This window comes from Penicillium arizonense (genome assembly GCF_001773325.1).
Source record: "Penicillium arizonense strain CBS 141311 chromosome Unknown PENARI_contig080, whole genome shotgun sequence".
Lineage (NCBI taxonomy): Eukaryota > Fungi > Ascomycota > Eurotiomycetes > Eurotiales > Aspergillaceae > Penicillium > Penicillium arizonense.
The window spans coordinates 1-25,193 of record NW_019173357.1 but is presented as its reverse complement, the minus strand read 5'-3'; the positions used below and the strand labels follow the sequence as shown (position 1 = coordinate 25,193).

Here is a 25,193-nt window from a genome sequence, read left to right as displayed (position 1 = left end):
GTTGGTCGGTATAGCCGCCAGGCGCTGTGGTTGACATGTGTTTGGTAGGTGGTGATCGAGGGTTCTTGGATCAGAAGTACATCCAAGTTTTGGGTTTGGTGGTCGTTGATGAGTGCTTCCATCCTAGGTCCCGACTTCATGATGTTCAACTGTAGTATGCGCAGGTTCGTTTCTAACATTGATGGGGGTTGGAAGTTGCGGGTGTAGCACACTGTCGGTCACCAGTTGGGTGTTCGCCGCTACAATCCAGGCATCTAGCCCTGATCCCTGGGGGGCATCGTTGCCGCTCGTGTTGACCTGCACAATGTCCACAGCGTGGTGTTTCCTTGCACGACCATGCTAAGTGACCGAAACGTTGGCATCGGAAGCACCTCTTTTTCTTGATTTCGCGGCGTTCCACGCTACCGATATATCTTTGTCCAACAAGAAGACCATTGTTGAGGATGTATTCGGCTCCTTCTGCAGAGTCAAACCAGATACCAAGCGACGCAAACTTCCCCAGAACTTTATCTTTCCGCTTAAGCCATGCCAACTCTTCGATTTGGAAGCCTTTGTCGGCTAGGTCGTTTTCTTCCATAATTCTTTGAATGGCTTGAGAGTTCGCATTCTCTAGGTCGAAGTTCTCTGTCGGGGTGCGGTGTACGACGATGCCGAACCGCGGCTTGACCAGCTTTGTGTTGTTTCCTAGCTCATTCAACCATTCAGTGTTGTTGCGGGCTGCTTCGGCCGACCCTGAGTCTTTGAAGCGAATTAAGTATCCCGTTTTAGTGGTACCAATGCCGGCCACTTCGGCATCTTGAGTCGAAGGTGCGCTTAACAGCGCTGAACGGATATAGGTGTTAGCAGACTCGGTGGAGAGGTATCGCCCGAAAGCGTTCCCTTCGCTATTCCCATTGTCTCTCGGGTCCACCAATGATCTCTGTGTGCCCATGTTCTAGGAGGGTTTGGTTGTGGGCTGGCTTCGATTTGTGCTCTTAGGGCCCTGACTTCTTCATGAAGCCTGTCATTCTGTTCTCGAAGGACGTTCTGGTCGTGTTTGACCTCCTCTAGGTCGGCTTTGGTGGATTCGATGAGCGTGGTTTGGCGATGGATGATATCCTTGAGGTTGTCGATGAGCTTCCACACCTCTCTGGTGGTAATCCGGCCTGTGCCCTCGGTAGGTGTATAAGCTTCGCCATTTCTCGTTCTTTTCCCTATGGTTTGGCCTGCGTCGATCGATACTCGAGGCTGGAAGTCCTCAACTGAGAAGCTGGCGTGAGTTTCTTGGGTGTTTGTGGGAGGGGGTTCGGGCCCTCCCGCGGGTGGGTCCGCCATCGGTCCGGGGTTAGCTCCCGCTCGGTACACAACCGCAACAGTTTTATATCGAAGATAATATCAACCGCAACGTCTGGGCAGGGGGCCGATCTCTCTTGTCTCTCCGTCTTCCGTCTCTCGTCTCGAAGGCCTACCGTATTCCAATCTATACAGTATGGATCGAAATTACTTTCACCACTTGCACACAGAGATTCTTTCTCGAACCCTGTCCCGAAACACGCTATACCCGTTACGGTTGCACTACCCCTGAACCCCTTTCTTGGCAGTATTCCAGTACAGGCGTAAATAACTGGAAGACGCGCGCGTTGCGCGCATCGACCCTGAAACGAAGCACCGAGAAATAGAAATAGAGACGTGAATAATCGGGTTTTGGAGAACACAGAAGGTGAAAGTAAATAGTCGCCAACATATATAAAATAAAATTCTATAATCAATTATCAAACGAAAGAAAGGGCCAAAAACAAAATCAAATACATACAACAGCACGTCTGAGGTCGTGGTCACCTCGGTAAGATTGCGGTGTTACCGTTGGACATTTGGCACACATGCAACAATCTCCAGTGTCAGTGGAGCGCTGATCTCTAAGAAATACCCAAAGAAGACTGCTCAATGGAAATCGAGGGAATAATCACCGATCCTCGAGATTATCCTATAAACCCTGTCCGAATTCTATTCGTATCATTTAGTGCATCAGTAGATCAGATCAATACATAAACTGATTCTTGAAGAGAAAAACGAGATAAATTTATGTACGGTCCTTCCAACCCGTTCTATTCGTTGAGGGATTGGTGCCTTATCTGCAACAACCCGTGTTGTCGTATCTGCGAATTCTCACCCCCTTAAAGACGGGATCTGTAGATCGGCGAATAAGGAGTATTGATAAGAACTATTTTCCTTTGGCGGCGGGCTTCTGTCCAGCTTAGATGAACTGGCCTATACGAAATAAGCTGGTAAGCTGCAGAAATCAACCCCAGCACCAATAGTCCACTTTACAATTGACGAGAAACAAGTCAGCAATCATATGCCTGCTAGTTAAGAAGGGAAGGGTCAGGGTGAAGGACTCACACCAGTACCATCTCATAAAACCAGAGAAACGAAACAACTTCACATACCGTCCACCTCTTCCTGGGGTCAGGCAGTAATTCATACATGGTCGGTGTGCCGGCGGGAACATCATTAGAGTCTGCCCACTCATATTCATTTTTGCATGATGTTAGAGGCCGGGGTAGATATCGAGATTTTAAGACGATAGACAAGACGAGCGGGATAAGATCGATCAGGCGCACGATGAAAACAACAAGCCACCAGGTCTTTTTGTATCCCACAATCCATTGTGGAATAAAAGAGGCCACGGTCCAAAACAAGAAAAGGGATCCCTAGAACAATGTATATCAGCAACTAGTACGCCCTCAATATATCTAATTTAGATCAGATGGAATGAAAAAGGCGTACCGCTAAAACTGGCAGAAAGCTTCCAGACCAGATATAGGGGCTGTATGGAGGGTTGAGAATCTTCGGGGTGTTTTCCACGTCCGCCAAAAAGCACCCCGAGTAATAGAGCAATGTGAAAAACAATGCGAAAGCTACAATTGGAAAGAAAGCATATTCAAAGTGCCAGACAGCGGAAATATACCAATTCCAGCAGGATCCTTGCTTGACCGGATCCTGAGAATTCGCAGCGGTGGGCATACTGGAACCAAGTTGGAGGCGTGAGGTCAACGTAATAGATCCTGCAAAAACGATAGAGGGCCTTGACCACTTTTTATATGAATAACGTGTCTGTCATGTCGCCATGTGGCTTAGCATAGGCGCTAAGATCGTCCGACAATACGAGGCGAGTGATTTATAAACGAGCATGGCCAAGGTAAAGTGGAACTGAGAGGGGGCTATGTGCTAAAGCCAAATACAGCCACGATCGTCGAGGTGATCGACAAAGGAGGCAAGCCAACAGCCAACCAAATCTTAATATAGGACGCCCAACATGGCGGAGAAAGTTGCCGCACAACATTGTTTGGAGAACCCTATCTTATTAAGAGCACTGCCACACTTTTTAGACTGATTGAATTGACAAATCCCAAAGCATAGAAGATACATAGTTCAATTTAAAAAGCCTTGAGGCCTCCATATATTGACCGCTATCGTTATAACGTGTTTCAAGATCCCTCTCCTATCCACCAATTGGTTTCCGTCGAAAATTCAAGTCGAATGGGATCACCAGAGGATCACAGCTGACTTTGACATGTTCGTCATCACTTTTCAGGATAATTATCTGTATGTTCTCAATCCCTCTCGATTGCATAGAATGTCTTGTGACGCGCTCTCAGGTCTTTGCCAGTGGTTTAGGATAGTTACAGGCTTTGTTGGGTCTATCTGAAGCGTCAGTGTCACATTGGCGCCCCCTTCCCCGGGATTTAGCCAAGACTTCACGTCAGATTCCAGCTTCTTCGCTGGTTCTGAATATGCCACTTGTAAGATAACAGTTGGCTTGTCGGGGAAGCCGGTCGGTGGTTGATATAGACCCCATCCATGGTCTGCAACTTTCCCTCAGCTCTATTGTATGAACGTGTGTATTGAGTACAATCACAGACGGGAGTCCACAGGTTGCATTTAATATATTCAGCACTAGAAAAACCCGTGAATTATTATAGTACATCTAATGAGTATCTTACAACTCATTTCCGTGCTGTCGCCTCAGCTGCCGCACCACGTCGTAGAACACCCTCCTCGATATTATGTTAATAGAGAATTCCATAAAGCCGTAGCTAAGCTCCTTAGTAAGGGCAAGACCTTCTTACGAGGCAACCTTCCGCTTAGTGACTCGATCACACATATTAGCGATAAGAGTTACCGGAGATGGTCCGAAAGACCACAAATCGTTCGATATCGTGCTATATGATAATCCTTGGTGATTTGGCGACCCCGATGATATAGTCTCCTTGAGCCACCGGATGTGCCGGTGGAAGTTTTAGTATATAGGCGAATGGCGAGCGCAACTTAACGCTATATACCAAAACGAAGCCATCCCTAACCTTTATCCATCGATCTATCAGTGCTGTGTATTCTTCCAGGCCCGCAAGATTAAGTACCTCGAGTATACGCGACTGTCCATAGATTTTGACTTGCTTACGGAATGAATCTTCCATAGTCAGATAGGTAGGTCTCAACGAAATTGTGTTCAGCAAACTACAGATGGTGTTAGACACTACGATTCTGCCCAGCCGGGACTCACTCGACGCGTCAATGCGGCTTTATCGCTAACCCCATCTCCGAGCACCACAAGTTTATACCAGTCCAATTTCTCTGCCATCTTGCTAGTTTTTCAAAATGCTAAGCTCTAGGTGATTCAGTGTTTAAGAATAGGCAGGCCGTAAATCGGGGGCTGAGAGAGGTGAAGAGAGGGATATAGAGGGATATAGAGGCGAGACGGACAATCGAAGTATCGTTAGGCGAAACTAGATTTCGATCTTTCCTATATAGAAAAAAAGTACAGTAGTTTAAGCAATAGTCGTTACCTCGGGAAGAAGCTTAGGTGCTTTGAGTGCTCCAACTATTAGCCGTTTTTCCAGTGGGTGATGGAGGTATTCACCGTTGCCTAATAAAGTCACCAATCAACAAAGCTTAGGCGTGACTAGGAGTAAATGGCAAGAATTCAATGTTTCAAAGCCGTGCGACACCCACCGAACTACTAACCCACTCGCCGGTGAGTTAGTGCTAGGGTGGGTGACCTCTAGCGAGATTATATTCAATAACTAGTTTGATTCTCCTAGGCGGCCCTTCTTCTTTTTCTTTCCTATTGTCATTTGAATCCAAGGAGGACATATACCAACCAGTAGAAACTAGTACCAGAGAATTATGATCAAAATAACACGCCTGAGAAAAAGTTAGCATGGGAGGGGAAGGACACGTCAGCGGTTTAGGGGCATGCAGGATATTCAGGTGTAGAATAGTGGTGTTCAGGGCATTCATGGGCTGAAGGGGCTGAAGAGTAGGGCGGCAAGAGGGACTTTCCTAACGAATCAAAAAAAAAAAAAAAAGAAATTTGGTGAATGCGGACACATACAACAGCAGAGATTCGCATGTGATCACCCACCATACTACTAACCTGCCGGCGTGTGGCTTAAGTACGGCTGAGCGGACGGGAAGCCCTGTTCTCCACACCCTGTGGTCGTATGTACTCGATTCTCGAGAAGTTAACTTATATTCGAAATAGCGTATAAAGCCAGGTCGGGCGGGAAAGGTGACTCGACGGTCATAGCATAGAGAGTAAGAGCGTATCGATCCATAAATCACGCAACGGATATTCGAAAAATTAGCAGGAATTATAACATAGCAGAACAAGCAGTGGCGTGTTTCGGGTGTGGAAGTGAAGAAAGAAATTCGACAAGCAGGACAACTCAGTGGTTAAATACTCGTAGGCAGAGGTACTCAGAGCTATAGCTAAATAACGTTAACTAAACCCTCGTCACTTATGTAATATATTTGAACGCAGGAAAGTGACCTGCCAGGTTCTTGAGGCTCACTCCAGCCCCATGCTTACGTTCATTGTGGAAAGATGTGGCTACTATACTTGGTGTTGAAGTATGTGATTGTCTGATTGATTCTCATTGACTTAAGGAGTTATCCTTTACAGGGGCGGGATGCCTCATATATATCTCTATTCCTAATCTTGCCATAAGGTTCAGCCACCGTGATACTAAACAGTTTGAATTCGATTCGATTCGCCGAAATTCGCGAACTTCGAACAGTCCGAAAATTCGTGCGGAGCGGTAGGCAAGACCGATGTTACACATTTGCGCAGGCGTTGGAAGCTCCACGCGTTGCATCTCGCAAACTTCCAAGTTATTATGGAGAAAGCGAGACCACGGCTTACGTGCGACATACACAAAATTTCGCAATATCGACCCCTCGGCTCTGTTCGTCAAGTGATCAAGCACTATGATGTGTGCCAGTAAACAGCGGAGTTGAGGACCCGCGATATGCCAAATACTGAAAACTGGTTTTAAATAGAATCAATTCTGCCAGATTTTAAAATGTAGGAGTGAATATTGCTACAACTTCATCGAATAACCAGACTGACGACGGAAAGCGAGGAATGAATCAACGTATTTTACCCACCTCCTACTTCAGAAGATGATCTTTCAGAAACTTGACCTGTACCGGAGCATTTTCATCGAAGAGGTGCCCGTCATATGGGTCAAAATGTCCACCTGGGAGCATGTGTAATTGCTTTGGCTCTTTTGCTCGTGCGAAGGCACCAAGTGCAAGGTCGGTAGGCGTGACAACATCATTGTCCATCACCACCATTAACAGCGGAGTAGGACAGATACGCTCAACAAAGGCCGAAGGTTCATATGCTCGGAAGGCCTCGAGGCTGTATGTTGTCAGACCAAGTATCGCACAAGTCATTTAGTAAACGATAGGAACGGATACCTCTTTAGTGTCACGTCGTTCTTCCATCCGAATGGTATTGCTGAGCTGTAGCTGGTATAGCTGTCTTCTGAAGGAAGGACAGAAAATGCTTGAGGATCCTTATCTACGACAGGCACCCGTGACGGCTCTTCCCCTCTGGCACGAGCAAGGCGATCTATATTCCAGATTTTGAGCTCGTTAGCAGGATTAAATCTTTCCCATTCACATTTCATACTTTCAAAAAAATTGGAAACTGACCATCTTCAAATAAAGTGTTCAGTCTTGGAATCAGGTCTGCCCTGTGTATGCGATGGAAGGTGTCCCATCCACTGGTCAATGGTCTACTTGTGTATGAGCGGAAGTTAGACAGAACCAGACCCTATTAGGCCAATATATATAAGAGCAGAAAGACTTACACCTGACTAATAACAGCTTTAACTCGACGATCGACAGCGCCAACAGTGAGAACGTGACCTCCACTGTATGAACTGCCCCAGATAGCAATATTCCCGGCGTCAATCTCTGGCTGGAGTTGTGCAAACGTAATAGCCTCAGAATAATCGCTTATTTGTAAAAATGGGATGATTTCCCGCCTTGGTTCGCCATCACTAGCGCCGAGGCAACGATGATCGTAAACAAGTACAGCGACAGGCAAGTTCGATGTAAAATATTCCGCAAAATTAGCTAGACTGTATTCTTTATGGGCTGCAAATCCGTGCGCCATGACCAGACAAGGTAGCTTTCCACTGAAGGAGCTGGGAGTGAAAAACCAACCTCGAAGAGTAAGCTGGTCAGAGGTTTTGAATTCAACATCTCGACAAGGCATTATGAAGATACTTTTTTTTTGTCACTTTTTCTTTGTACCTGTCCGCATACAGGTACGTAAGAAGGTGGAAATATCGCTTTATAGGTTTGGTGGATCTCGGAAGGGTGGACGTCGAAGAACGGAACAAGGAATAGTACTCTAGCGCTGCTTCTACGTCATATCAAAAGGTGATTAGAAATCCTGGCGAATGTATCTGTGCCTCGGGTATCTACCTAACTGGGACATTAATCTGATTACTGATCCTACCGACAACTCCACCTCCAATCAACTATTTCTCTAGGTATTGTAATACTCAACTATGTATCGTAAGCAGCAAGTAAGTCAATGGACGCGAAAATCTTCAACTACAGTTGGATGCACGCAAGCATACTTTTCCAGTCTGCTTTTGTCAAAATTGCTATATGAGACAGTCGGGCCCACATCCTAAACAGCTTCACTGACGAACTAGTGAAGATTTAGTAATAGTCAGCTGTCAGTTTACCGCAGTTAATAATACCTCTCTATAAACTGAATTGTGACGACACCTTACCGGAGCGGTATCTATTGGTATCCGGGAAGTCAGTGACTAACATGATCGAAATTCTTTTTATGATGGAAAGCCGAGAAGATTAGCCATGTGTGAGGGCATGCCTTCGGGCTTACGGAGAAGAGTCGATTAACAGACCTCTTTAGGTAAGGCGCGGTAATAAACTTTTTGTTGGGATGAACTCGGCTACATTTATGATACTTAAGGGCGTAGTAATAGTTTTAGATATTTGTTCAGCGTTTGACATCCTATTCTTATTCTGCTTCATTCTCTACCTGGAAGGTACTATCATTCCTTCTGGCTTATAACCAAATACTTAACATGCCCTTTTGGCTCGTTTTTCACCCCACCGGCACTTTCGAGGACACCGGTTCTAAGAAAGCTTTGACCGAAGACATCACAAAAATATACACCGGAATCGGTCTTCCTGCATTCTACGTGGTCATCAACTTTATTAAGCTCTCACCTGGAGATATCTGGGTTGGCGCTGAAAGGAAAATGGACATCCCGTTTATTCGAATTATTGCCGAACACATTGCTGTTCGGCTCGACAATGAGGACCATGTTTACAAGTATACATGTGACGCGATTGAAAACGCCTTGAAGCCTCATATTGCCGATAGAGGTTATGACTGGGAATTTCACGTCGATGAGACTGAAAGAAGGCTATGGCGCGTCAATGGAATAGTTCCTCCTCCGTTTGGAAGTGATGCGGAGAGGATTTGGGCGAAGGAAAACAAGCCGGTCGTTTGGGAAGGCGCTTAGTGCTCGGGTCAGCCTAGGACGTGAGTTTCGACATGTGGAAGAGAAATTGCCCGCGATGGATCACTTGTCAAGCTCTTTCATAATGGCGGTCTGATATGTTGCCCATTACACTCTTTACTTTCGGTTGTTGAATATTCCACTGTTTGTTGTGACGCAAGCTGCTGTTGAGCAGTACAAGTCACAGTGGTTGATAAATTCCATGGACAATTCCCAGAACCAACCTCAATTACAATTTTGAACTCAATATATGTCGTATAGCTACTCGCTGAACGGCCCAGTCCCATAAGATTTGTAGCCTGATTGTGTAGAAACTCCGATATGTTGTTCTAGGCGTTCAGCATTCCTCTGATACCCGTTTTGATTTCGTCACGATTGTAGGTCCTTCGCCGCAGCATAATAAACACCCATGAAATAAATCAAGTGGAAACACGGACTTTTTATTTCTACAGTAATGCAGGGAATCTGGCTAGTGTTGTAGTTTGCTACGCAATGTTCCATGGGATTCTCGTGGCCCCTCCTACCATTTCTCTTCAGTGTACTCCCTTTTAACCTGTTCTTAATCAAGGCACACTAAGTTGTACTCCAAAGCTATTGCTCAGATAGGTATAATTGAAAGGTCCTCAGCGTAAATATTATATTTAGGTATGCTGTAACGTTAAGGAGCACCTTTGATTTCGGTAATTACATCCCGTGATATTGCCACGTCAACAACAACTAATAACATGAGGAGCCAAAACGATTACAGATTTACTATATCAGCTCCAGTCACTAAAATACTTGGGAAGCTCATTGAATTTCATGCGGAACAATATATGACTTGACCTCATTCAATCAACAAGAAAGACTGTCAAGGAACCCGTACATATAGTATCGAGATCCTCATTTCGGACTATTCTTTGCTTTTGACTAGCGTGACGGAGAGATTAGTGATTGCTGAATCCCGTGTAGTGATGGTATTGTCCCGTAACCTTGATATGCACTACTCATGCATTAGGGTCAGACCTGTATCTACGTTACTGGGTCGTGACCCGCATAACTCTACCAATAATACAACTACCATACACATGCTATAAGAGTGATCGACTCACGGTTCCGAAACTTCCGCCATGTGTGGTGGATCCTGCGGGTTGTTGAGATAATCAAAAATGAGGGGTGTCCGGTTCGGTCGGGGAACGACTCGGCGGGGAATTACGCCACCTCAACTTGCCTATGCAGGCACATATTTCTCTTGATGAGTGATCAAGTCCGAGGCCGAGGTTGGATCGGGGAGTGAAGGTCTAACACAAAAAGAGCTATAACATAAAATGCAACTGCTGCTTCCTCTTGTCGCATGGCAAGGCTCATCAAGTTTATTCTTTTTGTTTCTATATTTTGCTCCTCAAATTGACTACTTCCATGAACATGTCTGGTTTAAGAGTGTCTGTTCATACCGTGCCGCCAGTCCCTTGTGTTGACCATGTGTCACATCGGCAGAATACCACATGGTCTCCCGAAACCTGCACTTTGATTTACTCGGAGAATGAAGCTGTTCTTGTTGATACTGGGATCACAATCAATCAGAACAAAGAATTGATCAAGTGGGTCGAGAAGACTGCACCGGGACGAAGGCTCTCTTATATCTATATCACGCACGGCCATGCGGACCACTTCCTAGGCCTCCCTTTGTTGCTGCAGCACTTTCCAGAGGCTAAGGCAGTGGCAACTGAAGCAACTGTCCGTCACATCGAGCAGCAGATCTCCGAACCGGTATTCTCCTTGACATGGCTTGCGTTTTTCCCGGGAGATCAACTTTATACTCAACACCAGCTACCGGAAGCGCTCCCAAAAGACAATAAATTCTTGCTGGAAAACCGATGGACTTTCGAGGCAATTGAGTGTGGGCATTCCGACACATTTGACTCAACAATCCTGTGGGTTCCAGACCTGAGACTGGCTGTCTGTGGAGACGTTGTATATGGCGATGTCCACCAGATGCTTTTCGAAGCGAACACTCCAGAGAAGCGAGAAGAATGGATCAGAGCAGTTGAGAAAGTTGAGGCGCTTAATCCAATTTACGTGGTGCCTGGTCATCGAAACGCGGATGAAATGGATGGCATATGGCATCTGGAGGCAACAAAGAAATACATTCGAGACTTCATCGGTCTGTTGGAAGAGAAGCCTCAAACTGTAACTGATTTGTACTCTGCTATGCTTGCGAAGTACCCTAACAGGTTTAATCCTATGGTCTTAGGCTGGGGCTGTACTGGAGCCTATGTGTCTGGCGAAGTTCCCTCAGCCACCTGAGAGACATCAAGTTGGGGAAGAGCGTTAGATCTATCGAAAGTTAGATCTATCGAAGGGAGATGACTGGTCCTTTTCTTTTTTTTTGGCGCACGGTTCGTCTTTACCCGGAGGATTATCCCTGAGAAACCATTGAATTGTTGATTGCATTGGATTCTTGAGGGCATGTAGGCGTGTATGATACCCGATGTATATTTGATGGCTCGTACCGTAGATGCCCGATAGGATGAGGTGATTGGAAAGTTTATTAGCTTTGTTGAAGAGTCTATATCATTGAGACGCAGTGCGTTACTTTCCGAATCTGCCAACTACCTTACAAATATCGGCGTAATTCAACAGACGGTGAGTACGCTATCTTCGAAAGCGCAAAGGGATAGGATATTGAATGGGTGACAGCCTGCATCGCAGATGAGTAATATTGAAGACGCCTAAGAAGTACTAATAAAACCTTAGTAGGAATGTGCTGTATGTACACGCTTAGCCGTAGCTACGAGGCAGATATACCTAGTATGAGGATCTTCTGGAGCTTGTGATTTCTGAGCATCTTTCTTTGTGTGTTGCTCAGCTCATGGATCCGTGTTTTCCACCACCTTTGCAGGTGCCATCTCACCCGATCTGGTTGGCCCTTTTCATCGCCACAGTAAAGCAGTTGAAGCAGGGAGTGGAATTCGCTTCAACACCCTCGGAACCAATAGAATCATTGAGCACATGATCACTCATAGCCACGCGGTATAAGGTTTCAAACAGCAGCAGCGACTACAGCCGCATGGGTGAAGGCGGAAGCACAATGAAAAATGTTGGAAGCTCACTCACAGCCTGGTCACCAACTCATGATTACATTTACACCCGCCAAGTTTCGCTGAAGTCAGTTGTTTTCCACCCTACGGTCAGATACCGGTCTATCACGTGTACTCCAATTCTAGAATCAGTGTCGTTTGTAGTGGGGAATACTATTCAACGGCCTTCATTTCGAGCCTTCAAGGTTAATAATCCCAGGGACAGTTGTTGAGGATTTCCTTGCCAATTGAAGCTAATGAATGAGTGACGGTGGGACTGATGTGTAGTCTCGATTGGCAGCCTTTAATGGAGTTTATCTCTGTCGCCTGGACGCCCCTCTGACTAGGATCTTGCACTTTCTGGATGGCTGCCCCAACTTTCCTGTAGCAAAGGCTGTTACGAAACAGGCACCACAAAGGGAACCGTGAACTCTTCGGTGAAACCTTGCATCGCGTCCAAGCGACACCATACATGTCAAGCTACTCAAGCTGCGTGGCTCTTGATGAGATACTATAGAGCTCCCTTCAGAGCTAGTTCAACCCAGTATCCCAGCTAGTGCTCGGAAGTTCTCGTTTGTTCCACGACGATGCCTTTTAAACGCAAGAGGATACTTGAATACTCAAATTACAGTGATTGATTAAAGACAGAGCTGAGATGGCACATAATTACAACAACGCAATCCCTAGCATTTGCAAACTGTCGAATGCCCTTTAGACAGGATACACAGCCAAAGCAATTATGGGCTCGAAGGAACTGTACGGTCATTTGCCTCGCTGGGGGAACAAAAATTCTAGTCAAAGGTCCAAGGTGCCAGTCCGTTCTCATTGCCACTGAATCACACCGGGGAGTTGGTGCTCGCAGTGTCTTCACGCTCAGCTTCTGCCAACCATGGACTTCAATGGCAAATTGCTTCGGCATTGACCTCAGATTCATCATTCTCTTTATATTGAAGGAAATTCTTGAGGTTTTTCTGAAGATTTGCAAAACGCTGCTCAAAGTATGCTAAAAATGCCCTTTGGTTGTATGACTCTTGTTCTGCAATCTGCAACCTAAGGCATAGCTGAGCGTTGGCAGAACGAAGGATCTTAACCTCCTGCTGAAGTCTGTGAAGCTCAGCTTTCTCCGTCGTGTAGCAATCCCAAAGCACCGAGTATAGTTCTACTATTTCCATAGAGGAGGTCCGGCTGAAGTGCTGTGAGCATTGGAGGTTTTGCGTTTGTGGTTCTGACGGAGTCAAGCAAGCCTGAAATGCTTCGCCTACCTCCGAGCTCTAATATACAAATCAGTCTACATTCAAAAGGATTTTGAATATACTTACGAGGCATCTGTCTGCACTTATATGAACATCGTTGATAATGGATTTGGCTTGTTCAGGTGATCCGGGGCTGGCCTCACCGTTAGTAGTATCTTGCTCGGAAATGGAGGCAGCCATCGATGCCAGACAAAGGCTTCGCGACTTTGCTGTTTCGGTCTGGTGATATTTATATTACGCGACTATTATATAGATTTTGGATTGTCTCATACTCTTATTGTCGGAGCCATCTATTTTGAGACCGATTCAGTTATGATGACGCGAAACTTGCGGTTTCGCTGGGATGATCTCTCTTGCATATGTACCTCTAGTTTTGAATCGATATGCCAATCAATATGAACGGCCTTCGAATCTACAACTATAGCACAATAGTAGTAGCCCTTCTTGATTCTCCGCCCGAAACGAGACTCGAAATAGGCTCGTGCCAATATTTCCTATAACCCTCTGTTTGATTGCTATTTCCCGGAATTAAAGTATTCTTTAGGAAAGAAAAGCTCTCAATGGTCCTGTTAAAATTGCCATCAATTTTCATTCATAGATGCTCGAGACACAGACAAAAAATGTCCTGACTTTGAGTTCAATTTCGTTCCCACACAAACGATCGTTCTAAGGGCGAGTCAATTTTTTCGGTGCTCCTGGGGCTTGAAATTACCTGACTTTGGGACACTGACCAGTGCTTACCTACGAAACCGTTACGTAAAACATGTCTCTCCATGCGACTGGCGTGCGGATACCGAATGAGTGTATACTTACCGAATAATCGAGTTTGAGTCTTGGAGATGAATTGTGCTATGTTCCACTCAAGTATCTTTGGGCGTCAAGCCAAGTCGGCTCAGTGCACATCTCATGTAGTTCTATGGTCAAAAACTCATTCGATGTTCAAAACCAACTGGTACAATTTGCAAATTACAGATCGCTAACAAATGAGGAACTCGATACCGCATAAACTTTGGCATCTCGGTGAGCATACTTCAGCGACATGGGGTCTTCAGGCTATTTTCCTTATGCTCCTTCCAAAGCTGGGGCCACTATTGTAATGCTTTTGTTCGGAACAAGTGCATTTTTTCACCTTTGGCAAATGATAAAGACAAAACGTGGTACTTTTCTGCCTTTCTCATCGGTGCCTTCAGCGAATACTCAAAACGCACAACTCTGAATGAGAGTCAGTGAGAACACTGTAGTTCATCTAAATTTTGTCTAGTTACTAGAAACAATTAGGAGATTTGTCGATTACAGTGGTGTCGTCACCTGTCCGAGCAAGATTATGTAACATTTTTGGATGAAATTCGGTTCGTTGAGTACGGAGATGCGAAGCTGGGAAAGTGTTGACAGCGTTTAATGGCTATTTGAACTTACTACTAAGGATACATCAACCGGCTCAGGGTCGATGATAACAAAAGAGGCAATCATGTGAGAGCAGGGAGAGTGGAGTGCTAGGTTCGACGAAATGAACACGCCGTTCAACCGGATTATTCAGAAGTTGTGTGTAGTTTTGCACATCAACTGCCCCATGCTATCGAGCATGACCAAATATGTAAGTTGTCAGGCCAGATAATAATTGTTCACCTAGAAACTAATTGACTAGGGTAACTACCAGTCGAATAACCACATTCTTTTATGTAATTTGGTTACCAAACATCTAATTAACTGCTCCCAGCATTTTCTGTCCGCAATATTCTACTTTCCACTTTCCAGCCATATTGAACTGTTCTTTTGATTAAAGTAGCAATTTCTTCCGTGTTATTGTTTATTTTTCTAAGCTTTGAGGCGGGCTATTCACTTTGGGCGTTCACCCGAGAGTAACGGATGGGCCACCACACCCAGCCACCTTCACTCAGCCCCTTCTTACACGGCCGACCTATGTTCTGGTCAAGTGGAAAGATATCCTTCCCCAGCATCTGAAGCACTCTTCTCTAGTGGGAGATTGTGGAAGCTTCATTTTGAAGAGTAAGCTTCTGGGTGCAGTTTCGAAACGAATAGGGTTACTTTGAGAGGTTAGATTGAATGTTTCCGCGGCCAAAATGAAAGTGGATAATCTGAAGTGCAGGGGATGAGGGAGGGCGGCAAACTTCAATGATATCGACTGACATCGGCAATGGGGGAATGGCTGTAAAGGAACATGAAACAGGCAATGTTTTTGCTTCTGTTTCGGCTTCAGAGGGATTGAACGATTCTGGCAAATCTTAACAATCTGCTATTGGTTACAGTAACTTCCAGCATAAGTAAAATAAATTATGCTGTATAAGGTAATGTTCGTTCAGGAGGGTGTCCGTTTAGGATAATCTTCGTTCAAATTACTGTTCATTCAAGATACCGTTCGTTCAAGATCTGTTCGTTCAAGATACTGTTCGTTTAGGATAATCTTCGTTCGAGATAATGTGTGTTTGGATTACGTTCACTCAAGATAATGTTTGTTCAAGGTCATCTTCGTTTCAACTAATGTTCGCCCAAGACAATCTTAGTTAGTCAGATTACAATGTTGGTGTGGCATTCTAAATGTTTAGCTTCTCTGTGCCAGATACTCAGCCGAAGTGACCAAATCCGGGTAAATAAATAAACACGGAGGGACCGCTCTGAGTAAGAGTTAGCAGAAGCAGGGGAAAAAAGTGCAAAACGACGTAAGAGGCTAACATTTGACCGAGCAGGTCGTGTTTAATCCACTTTGAGTCAACCTCAGCATAGTGTTGAGTAACCCGGGCAAATTTATGAACAGACAACTAGCAAGACCTAGCACGAGATCACTGGAAATGTTACATGTTTTTGGGAAAAAAAGGCCTTCAATCAGATGATTGGAAATCAAATTGATGCTCCGTAGAAGCCACGGGAATTGAATCTGGTGGTGCGGCTTTATTTGCAACACCACCAGCTGCATAAAAAATGCGTCTTCCAGTGATCAAGATTCAACACTAACTAGTAATATTTCCCACAACGGTTCGGGTATCGAATACGTTTCGCCTTTCCATTTCCGTCATGCATGTCCCCTATCAAGTCCTCATATTCATCCTTCAACTCTTGAGCACGTACAGATAAATCTTCTGCCTTTGGCTCTACCAATTCACCGTTGTCATCAAGCTCATCGTAGACAATATGGATCCCCTTCAATGGTCCCATTGGGGAAAGATAATTTGACATATACCCATCTGGAGTATCAGTGATCCAATCATCTTCACAAACAAGGACAACTTGGAAACAGAGGAGTTGGTCGCCATAAAAATGAACTAAGTCTTGTAGGCGCTCCTTTTCGTCAGTGAAGTCAAGACTAAACCAAAGCAAATCATGGAGTGGACGAAAGAAGAACGAGCCCGCATCCGATTTAGAATGTTCCATGGCCAGGAAATGCTTCAGCGTGTGCTGTCGAGACTCATGGCACACGCCTAGGGCCACAGGATGAGGACAGGTTTCCAGCGGCTTGCTGTCCAGAATCCTCCACTCAAATCGGTGGTTCAAAAACTTAGATACGGAACCCGCCGGGCGTAATATCGTGAACTCTTCGTACTCATCATCGTCAAAGACCTCGAAGGATACGGCTTCGATGACTCGAGCATTGGCCAGGTATATTCCCAGACCATCAGGCGTATCTCCACAGGCAGGCTTGGAAAGTGATGGAAGTCTGAGTCGTTCAGGCAGCTCATGTTTCCCACCAGGACCGAGTCCGCAGTTATTCAATCTCTGTATAAGCAAATCGCCTTCGGAGGTAGATTTATAATATTGGGATAAAAGCCTCTAAAGGAAAATATACGTTTATTTGCCGCACTTTGACTTGTGCTACGAGTTATTAGCCTATAGCCTTTTGTCAGGAAAATGGATATTGGCATTGTATTGACTCGTCAAATACAAGTGTGGCTTGCTGAGATCTGCAACTCCTCAATACACACCCCCCTTTCTTTGATTTACACGTATTTTTGCTATATCTGGGCCCCTCGGGTTTGTACCCCCCGACATACAGAGCCTTAACTTGCGAAGGTAGCCAGCGGTATAGCCAAATACCCCAGCCTCTCACATCCCCACTGAATGGCCCAACGACGCCCCTGCGATCCAATCTGCACACGGCACAGCGCCGAACTTTGACCATTGAGTCCCGCAAATTACATCTGACAGCTGGTCAAGACTGACCTCTAAGCGGACGAAGGGCCCTGCTCGATGGAATTCCTCTCAAACCCTTCGGCTTGATATCATGTTGCTGAATGTTCGAAGAAGCAGCATTGGTGAAGCACGCCTTTACTCTCGACCTTTACAAGGGGTTACATGACCCGGTTCTAGTAAGATATCAATTCCCCCGTGTACTGCTTGCTGGAACGGATATGACAGTATGTCTAATGTCATGGGCATTCTTTCCTCCTGTGCCACATGAGGCTCTCGAGAATCTCCGCAGTGAGGTCCACTTGGTCACCGAAGGGTCATTTGAATGGAGCCGGCCAAAAATCAACAAGATGAAGTATGTCCTATGTGCGGTCCGGTTTCAAGTCCATGCGGGTCATGGCCAGTCCAAGCTAGCATATTCTCGACGCATCTGCAGCGACTGATGTGATGTGAGGCTGAAGTAGATCAGGAACAAAACCTCGCCATCGGGAATAGAACCCGAAGTAGACAGTCTATACGAAGAACTAAGTTGACCGGAGATCAACTTCGTGTTGTACATCTAGCCTCCTGGTTTCCCTCAAGAAATAACATGTTCCCTCTGAATTCCAACAGAGTTGAACTTGCCAAGCCCTTGACGAGGTAGGGTCAACTCTGGCAAGTTTCGATATCCCGCAAAAACCTGCCCTTGAGATAGTTCTGTGTAATCGTACTTCTAATTTTCGTTCCCTGTCCAGCAGTACCCGTTACAGCGCAGCTCATTCAGGATCCATCGGATCGTTACTGCCGCAGCATCGGCAACTCGGAGAAAGAAGCCATGGAAGTGTACGTCTGAATAACGGATGCAACGGCGGGAGACAAGAGCAGATGATTCCCATGTTCATCTCCACGTAAGACCAAGTTGCAATCGGAGCTAGGGATCCTGAAAAAGGCGATTAGTCTCTATAGTGGGTCGTCTCGTGATGACTGACTTGTCAAATCAGTGGAATTGGTTGCTATGGCCACTGCCTTGAGGCGGATTATGCTTGTAATGCAGGCGCTATCTTCCTGATTAGTACACGATAAGGTTGAGGATACATAATAAACATACAAACCGCCTGCAGCGAAGATTAACATGAGGCCAAACTTTCGCTTCCAAGAAAGTTGCAGGTGAGACAAAACGGGAATAGGCATTACCAGGATGCCTAGGTCGGTAACGATATTTATACCTGCATTAAAAAACCATAAAAATTCCCTTTTTATGCAGCGACCTTGAATTGAGGTGTCCCAGAATGCATTTACCGGGATACAGTTCAGGATGGAGCTGAGCACACACCAAAGTCCATATGTGCTTATGACGCCTAGCGCGATACGCGACATAAGAATAAATCGAGGCAGCGGAAAGATCCGAATGTATAGAAGAAGAATTGAGGCTTTGGTGAATGTCAATGACAAGTTGTATAATGGGATACTCAACCACAAAAACTATATCGCAACTTAGCATGTCTATTTGCGCAGGCTACGCCAGTGATTGGTCTGACAACGTAGCATGTTGTGTCCAAACGTACCAAGAATTGTTTTTCTGTCTTATTTGGATGAAGAATCTCTTGCGGCTTTCCAAGACCGTAATGTACCTCTGATTTATGGTTATCAGTCGTTGTACTTGGTTGTACTTGTGTGGGAAGGAAATCCAACTTGCACTTACCAAATACGAGCATTAATAACGCAGCGATAGCGAAAAACTACATAGGGTTTGCTTACTTAGCACTCTGCAAGCTTAGTGGCCGAGGGAAGGCAAACCAGAGATAAGCAAACCATATAGTCATCATTGCCAACACTGCGGATTAACATGTACCGAGTGCAAAGCCGCAATACGACAAAAAAAACAGCGAGCCCACTAAAGGCTGCAGCAACCGGGAGGGTATTCATCCTCGTCCCAAGAACAACAATATTCCTTCGATGCTGCGTTATAGATTCATATCCCTTGGAGGTAGTGACAAGAGGAAGAACGTGGCATCAACTCCAACCGAGTGTGTGAAGACGGAGACAATCGGGTATAATAACATACTGTGGTTAATTAAATCTTGAATCAGCACCTTTGAAAAACTAATCTTGTAATAGACATAGGAGTCCGCCACTAAATCTCTCTGGGGCTGGAATGCTCACTAGGTTTGATGGATGATGCGATAACCCGCATGGGTGGGGCACCTGCCACGATGCTAGCCAATCAAATCACTAAGCGTGTTATCCAATCGAAGATTGAGCCACTAACTACTGGGCAAATCAACTTTCATCGTTCTTGTAGCATGTGTACATTGGTTTGATTGTTGTGGAGTTGTGTGGGCCACAATCCAGTAATATAAATACAGGTCTAACCCTAATGCATGGGTAGTGCGCATCAGGATGACAGAACAATACCATCAAAACAGGTGCTCCAACAACCTGTGGTCGCATCAGATCGCTTCGCTTTCCAAGCCACACAGCGTGATCATACTTGAAAATAAGCTTTCCTGGGTACAAAATCCGGAGTTTCCGGAGCCAAGGAAACTATTAGGGCTGTTGCGAATATTCGAAATTGCCGATATTATCGGCTATCTTATCGCTGCCGATAAATATCGGCAAGGCTTTCAAGTTGTCGATACGATATCCGATAATTATCGGCAAGGCTTTTGAGTTGCAAATATCGTATCGCGAATATCCGTCGATACGATAATTATCGGCAGACTATCACATATCATCCGAAATTAACCAAATTAGGACTAGCAGGCAGACTTTTCTAGGGTAAGAAGGGAAAGATTACAGCTCAACAACTTCTTGAGAAAATCTTCTTCGTTGGATTATTAGCAGCAAACAAGCATTCACAGTTATTGAATCACCAGACTTGCAACAATTGTTCAAGGATATACCAGGAATTTCACTTCCATTTACCTCTCGAAATACACTTCGAGAGCCTCTTCTAGAAGACTTCAACTTACAACGTGCTAAGTTGAAAGAAGAGCTTGCGACTACATGCCAAACAATCGCTCTATCCCTTGATGTATGGACCAGCAAGAACCATATCCCAATCCTGGGTGTCATTGGCCATTGGCTTACAGAAGACTTTGACTATCGAGAGAAAGTCCTTGAATTCAAAGAGCTCTATGGTCCCCCTAGTGGAGAGTACTTGGCCGCAGCTATTCAAGCTCTACTTGTTGAACTGAATCTTGAGCGTAAGCTGCTCTCGATTACTGATAATGCTAGTAATAATGAGCGGATGGCGATACAACTATGCGATAACCTAAAAAATTCATCTGGGACCAATTCCTTATTCCGTGGTTTGGATAGTTATATAAGATGCTTGGCTTATATCATCAATCTCATTGTGGAGGATATTCTACTGGCTCTGAAGTCGGGAAATACAGAAGAAGCTGCTTCTATCTATAATAACATTGATAATGCGGAACACCAGTCATTTGAATTCCAAATTATTGAACCTCTTGCAAAGCTTCGAATCCAAGCTCTCTGGATTCAACGGAGTCTACAGCGACGGCAATCATGGAACGATGCTTGCAATCGGATGAACTTATCAAATAACTTCATCGAGTATGATGTCGATACAAGGTGGAATTCAACCTTTCGCATGTTAGGGGATGCTTTAAAGGCAAGGTCCTTCGTTCTATATATACGTATGCTTAATACTAATACCCTCTATAGTCAAAGCGACAGCTAGAGACGTTTATCTATTATGAGACTAGCTTCCTTTCCTTCTCACCGGAAGACTGGATACGGCTTTCCCATATCCACAATGTTCTCTCAAAATTCAATGAGTTTACATTGTTTGTCTCGGAGAAAAGGCCACAGATCAGTCTCGTTCTACCAATATACTACGAGCACCACGATTTACTTCATGATGTAGCTGAGCGCAAGGAAGATTTTGCAGATCTTGCAGAGAATATTGCAAGTGCTGTTGGTGGGAGTATCAAGAAGTATATCAAGTACTATACTTTCATGGATGCCTCTGATCTATACTACACTGCACTAGTCTTGGATCCTCGTGTGAAAGGAGCTCTCCTCCTAAATGAGTTTAGTGAAGAGACTGCTGGGAGGGCCATTCTTCAAACTCTCCGTGATTATCTTCACCGCAAATATCCTGGGACTACCGAACCACTTGGTACGACGGAGCTATGTGAGCCTAGTCATAAGAAGCAAAAAGCGGGTAGCCGGATGTTACAAAGACTACAGCCTCAAGAAAACCCTCGATTTTCTGATATTGATCGGTATTTTGATAGTGCTCGGGCTGAAGTAAGTGATATGGAGGATCAAAACTGGCTGTGTGATTGGTGGAAGGTTCATAAGAAGGAATACCCTCGGATGGCTGCCGCTGCCAGGGATTACCTAGCAATTCCAGCCTCTGAAGTTTCAGTTGAGAGACTATTCAATACAGGAAGGGACGTGCTTGGAGTACAACGATTTTCAATGAAGGGGAGACGTTGAGGATCTTAATGCTGTTAGATGATATGTATAAGTAGTTAACATAGAGGTGTACATGCATATAGCCGTTCCTGGCTGAAATCCTGCCCGAAGAGAGAGATATATATTTATATATATATGTATGCAGAAACAGTGTAGAGCTTCCTATCCTTCTCCTATCCACGTTCAGATCGTCACGTAGAGCTAAAATAATGTTGTGGTCTTCTCATATGCTCGTCATTCAAGATTTTCCCAGCCATACAGTAACTCAATCCGAGTCATCCGGACCCGTTTCAATATGATAAATTCGCTTTCCTGAAGATGGGCCTGCATTTGCTCAAAATTGATAGACCTTTAGGTAAAAACAGGGGTGTCGTTTATTACGTCTCATGCTAATTGCTGACACTGGTTCTCCAAACGCCTCGGGAAGCACGGGGGAAGCTTACAGATGATTTCGAAACAGATTACCCCTAAACACACACGCCTCCTTTCCCGAAGACCCAGTAGTGGTGCTAAGGTCCAGATCGCTGTGCCCCATAACCAATCACGCTAACAGACGCCCCCTGTAGAGAACTATCGCTAGCCGTATACAGATTAGCGTCATCCAAGCGGGGCGCTGGGAAAGACAGCCTGTGTGTCTGGGGGTAATCTGTTTTCGAAATCCAGCGTAAGAAGATTCAAAGAAGCTTTACGGTGATGTCTCGGCTTTGAAAGTTACCTCCTTCGCTTCCAATTCATCCATGGTAGGATTTCTTGCCCACACGCGGTGCCTGAACATTATTAGCATCAAACAATTCAGCAGCACGATTTGAAAGAAAACGAACGCAGGATTATAGGCATGAATGTGTGGGTCCTTCAGCTCTATGCGCACTTTAGCTAGGAACACCTGCACCTCCTCCTTCGTCCACGGCTCCGGCTCCCCGAAGTGGGTGAGAAGCCACATCGCCCAACCTTCTAGAGCGGCGTTCCAGTGGGCATCTTGGAGGTGTCCGACCTCCTTCAGTAACTTATCCTTAGGCCAAGGTCCTAAGGGGATCTTGTACTTTTCCTCGTGCAGTTCCACGAATCCGGTCTTCTCAATTGCGCTGCGCATGGTTTCGTGGATGTTGAGCGACCGTCCAGCTCTCTCGGCGCACCTAATAAACATTGGTCCCCACTCCCATAGCTGGTGTTCTTTTTTCAGGGTACCGTCATCGCTAGAGACCCGCACGTCAAATTCCATCTGCTCGATCCAGCCACCGGGTTCGAGGGCGCTATACCGAGAGTAAACAGATATGAGCGTTTGATGACACGAGACCGAGTAATAAGGATGAAACTCACTCGTAAGCCTGTTTGTATAACTGGTCCCATCCCTCAGGAGGGAAGGCGCCATACAGGAGGCGTATATGGATAAAGTCAAACGAGTCTCTCCATGTCCACTCGCGGAGCACATCATCCACTTCGAACACGCAATTTGGGGGCATCCATGACACTGGCGGGGGAAAAATATCCACGCCGCGGACGGTAGCTAGCCAGCGTCAGCCCAAGAACAGAAGGAGTCGTCTCGGGAAATCTAGTACCTGACGGATAGCGGTCGGCAACATCACTAAGGCTCGTTAATGGTTTTCTCGAAACGTATTGCTCATCGGATTACATTGCCCAACTTCCTTGACCAGTTCCGATGTCCAGAATATGCTACATTGTGATGTTAACGGGACGTTCAAGTGAGTGTCGCCTCGGGAACTTCACCTTGGGCGAATCGCCGATAGGGGCGCGAAAAAGAGGATTCGGCTGGTTGAAATCTAGAACAAGAAACACCATATGGCTGAGTTCATCATAATCACAGACCTTCTATTAGTGAGACATAAAAAATATGAGGATGAGATGCGATTTACCCGATCTCAAACGCCTCGAATTGCTGCTCGTCAGAAGGTCCCCTGGATATGGTTACTCCATGTATATACAAATCAATGCTTCGTAACTAACCAGTAATCATCTTCTTTAGTGGCCTGGTATCTACTTCTTAGGTTAAAACCAGGAAACGACCTTAGGCTGGACTAGACTGACCTTCGGCCGTTTTCTAATCGTCCCCTCGCGATCGAGGACGCAATAGAGGTGGTCTCTCTGAAGACGTACTAGAGTGAGAATACGATAGAAGGTATGCTGTAGTTGCACTCACGACTGAAAGTCCTGCGGATCTGTGCCAAAACCAGTAGCTATAGAGTAGAAGTCTGGGTCCTAGTCGAGACATGAGAATGACCGCATCAGAACATCAAACACTACTTACCACTGCGATTTTCTCCATATCTTCAGTCGATGATTTCCCAAAGACTTGGGTGAAACTATTGACGTCGGAGCAATTTGAGAAAACGGCTGGGCAAAAAATGGAGGCGGGGGAAAGTGGGATGTTGGGGCGGAGCGTGACCAACTCACGCCTATACTAGTAACAAAGAAAAAAGAAAAAAGTACCAGGCGGGGAAGGCGGGGGCTACTAGCGATTGGCCAACTGTTGACCATTCCAACAGACCCAGAGCCCAACGCGATCTGCCATGGTTTGATAGAAGTCATTGCACTTCAGCGCGGCTTAAAGCCTTGCCGATCGGGCTGCGGGGTGTCCCGGAATCATGGGAAGAGGGGCTAGCAAAGCGCAAATCTGTGCACCTAGCCACTGAAAGATCCCCGAGGCCACTGAGGGATCAGACCGCCGCCCAGAGAACCCATCATACGCGCGAGTATTATTATTTTTCCCATCTCAAATGGCCCGGCTGTGGAGCTGCTCTCTCTACACGCTAGTCAGCACTAGAAAGTGGATCTCACGCACGCGGGAGAAGGCCACGAATAGCAACCGCTGCATTAATGTAACCAGCTCCATGTCCGTGAAGTCAAAAGTCGTCACGCGTTTCCCATATCCAATGGTGGCCGTAGTATATAGCAGGGCCCGCGGACTCCCCCAAAGGCCACTCTCCCAATTCTTCCCGGTTGTTTCTTCCGCTATGGCGGTAGCCGACTTATCAGGTCAGGCTGTGACGCTCTTCTGCTGCCTCTTGAGCCTCTATGTCTTCAGGATTATCACGACATATGCTAAGTTGATGCAGTTCCGGGGGCCCTCGGGGACCGGCATTTCGAACTGGCCTCATAGCATGGCGATGCTTCGAGGCAATTGCCACGAGTGGTACGCAGAAGTCAACAAGAAACATGGTGCGAGGGATTTTCCTAGACATCTCTTATGCTTTGCATCCGGGGAGCCGCATATATTATAGCTAACATCTTCGACTTGAGCCAGGTCCGATCGCCCGTGTCGCGCCTCAAGTGCTGGTCACGTCTTCTCCCGAAGTTTGGATGCACGTAAACAACAAGCCTGGCTACAAACGCTCCAATTGGTACTACAAAGCCGCACGAATCGAGTACCGGAGGGACAATGTCTTCAGTCAGACGGATAACACGAAACACGAGCAGCGGAGGAAGCAGATGGCTCCAGGGGTATGATAGCTGCCTCGTAC

General features: G+C 45.8%; 9 protein-coding genes across 9 annotated transcripts; 4 read left to right on the top strand and 5 right to left on the bottom strand.

Annotated features, from left to right (window-relative positions):
• Window positions 1-177: 177 nt before the first annotated feature.
• On the bottom strand, window positions 178-1,314 carry PENARI_c080G09532 (uncharacterized protein; the record flags this gene model as incomplete). The annotated part of the gene is made up of 3 exons (XM_022637695.1): window positions 178-339; window positions 401-934; window positions 988-1,314. Coding segments are annotated over 3 exons (1,023 nt in total), but the record flags the coding sequence as incomplete, so codon positions are not given.
• Window positions 1,315-6,432: 5,118 nt separating this feature from the next.
• PENARI_c080G07284 (alpha/beta hydrolase) lies at window positions 6,433-7,549 on the bottom strand (the record flags this gene model as incomplete). The annotated part of the gene is made up of 2 exons (XM_022637693.1): window positions 6,433-6,685; window positions 7,140-7,549. The coding sequence occupies 2 exons, from the start codon at window positions 7,547-7,549 to the stop codon at window positions 6,433-6,435; spliced, it is 663 nt and encodes a 220-aa protein (XP_022482453.1).
• Window positions 7,550-8,396: 847 nt separating this feature from the next.
• Window positions 8,397-8,864, top strand: PENARI_c080G01159 (tautomerase family protein; the record flags this gene model as incomplete). Its single annotated transcript, XM_022637689.1, has 2 exons — window positions 8,397-8,773; window positions 8,858-8,864. 2 exons carry the CDS (start codon window positions 8,397-8,399, stop codon window positions 8,862-8,864), a joined length of 384 nt encoding a protein of 127 aa, XP_022482452.1.
• A 1,377-nt stretch (window positions 8,865-10,241) lies between these two features.
• On the top strand, window positions 10,242-11,123 carry PENARI_c080G10706 (MBL fold metallo-hydrolase; the record flags this gene model as incomplete). The annotated part of the gene is made up of 1 exon (XM_022637696.1): window positions 10,242-11,123. One exon carries the CDS (start codon window positions 10,242-10,244, stop codon window positions 11,121-11,123), a length of 882 nt encoding a protein of 293 aa, XP_022482455.1.
• A 1,669-nt stretch (window positions 11,124-12,792) lies between these two features.
• On the bottom strand, window positions 12,793-13,329 carry PENARI_c080G01840 (uncharacterized protein; the record flags this gene model as incomplete). Its single annotated transcript, XM_022637690.1, has 2 exons — window positions 12,793-13,167; window positions 13,216-13,329. The coding sequence occupies 2 exons, from the start codon at window positions 13,327-13,329 to the stop codon at window positions 12,793-12,795; spliced, it is 489 nt and encodes a 162-aa protein (XP_022482450.1).
• Window positions 13,330-16,119: 2,790 nt separating this feature from the next.
• PENARI_c080G05847 (uncharacterized protein) lies at window positions 16,120-17,281 on the bottom strand (the record flags this gene model as incomplete). The annotated part of the gene is made up of 2 exons (XM_022637692.1): window positions 16,120-16,930; window positions 17,154-17,281. 2 exons carry the CDS (start codon window positions 17,279-17,281, stop codon window positions 16,120-16,122), a joined length of 939 nt encoding a protein of 312 aa, XP_022482448.1.
• Window positions 17,282-17,525: 244 nt separating this feature from the next.
• PENARI_c080G05268 (uncharacterized protein) lies at window positions 17,526-21,550 on the top strand (the record flags this gene model as incomplete). Its single annotated transcript, XM_022637691.1, has 4 exons — window positions 17,526-17,644; window positions 20,110-20,854; window positions 20,959-21,415; window positions 21,534-21,550. 4 exons carry the CDS (start codon window positions 17,526-17,528, stop codon window positions 21,548-21,550), a joined length of 1,338 nt encoding a protein of 445 aa, XP_022482447.1.
• Window positions 21,551-22,402: 852 nt separating this feature from the next.
• On the bottom strand, window positions 22,403-23,998 carry PENARI_c080G12364 (class I SAM-dependent methyltransferase; the record flags this gene model as incomplete). The annotated part of the gene is made up of 11 exons (XM_022637697.1): window positions 22,403-22,484; window positions 22,539-22,967; window positions 23,035-23,221; window positions 23,274-23,299; window positions 23,348-23,388; window positions 23,443-23,518; window positions 23,589-23,630; window positions 23,680-23,709; window positions 23,761-23,817; window positions 23,873-23,931; window positions 23,981-23,998. The coding sequence occupies 11 exons, from the start codon at window positions 23,996-23,998 to the stop codon at window positions 22,403-22,405; spliced, it is 1,047 nt and encodes a 348-aa protein (XP_022482451.1).
• Window positions 23,999-24,686: 688 nt separating this feature from the next.
• Window positions 24,687-25,173, top strand: PENARI_c080G09309 (uncharacterized protein; the record flags this gene model as incomplete). The annotated part of the gene is made up of 2 exons (XM_022637694.1): window positions 24,687-24,891; window positions 24,977-25,173. Coding segments are annotated over 2 exons (402 nt in total), but the record flags the coding sequence as incomplete, so codon positions are not given.
• Between the last annotated feature and the right edge of the window lie 20 nt (window positions 25,174-25,193).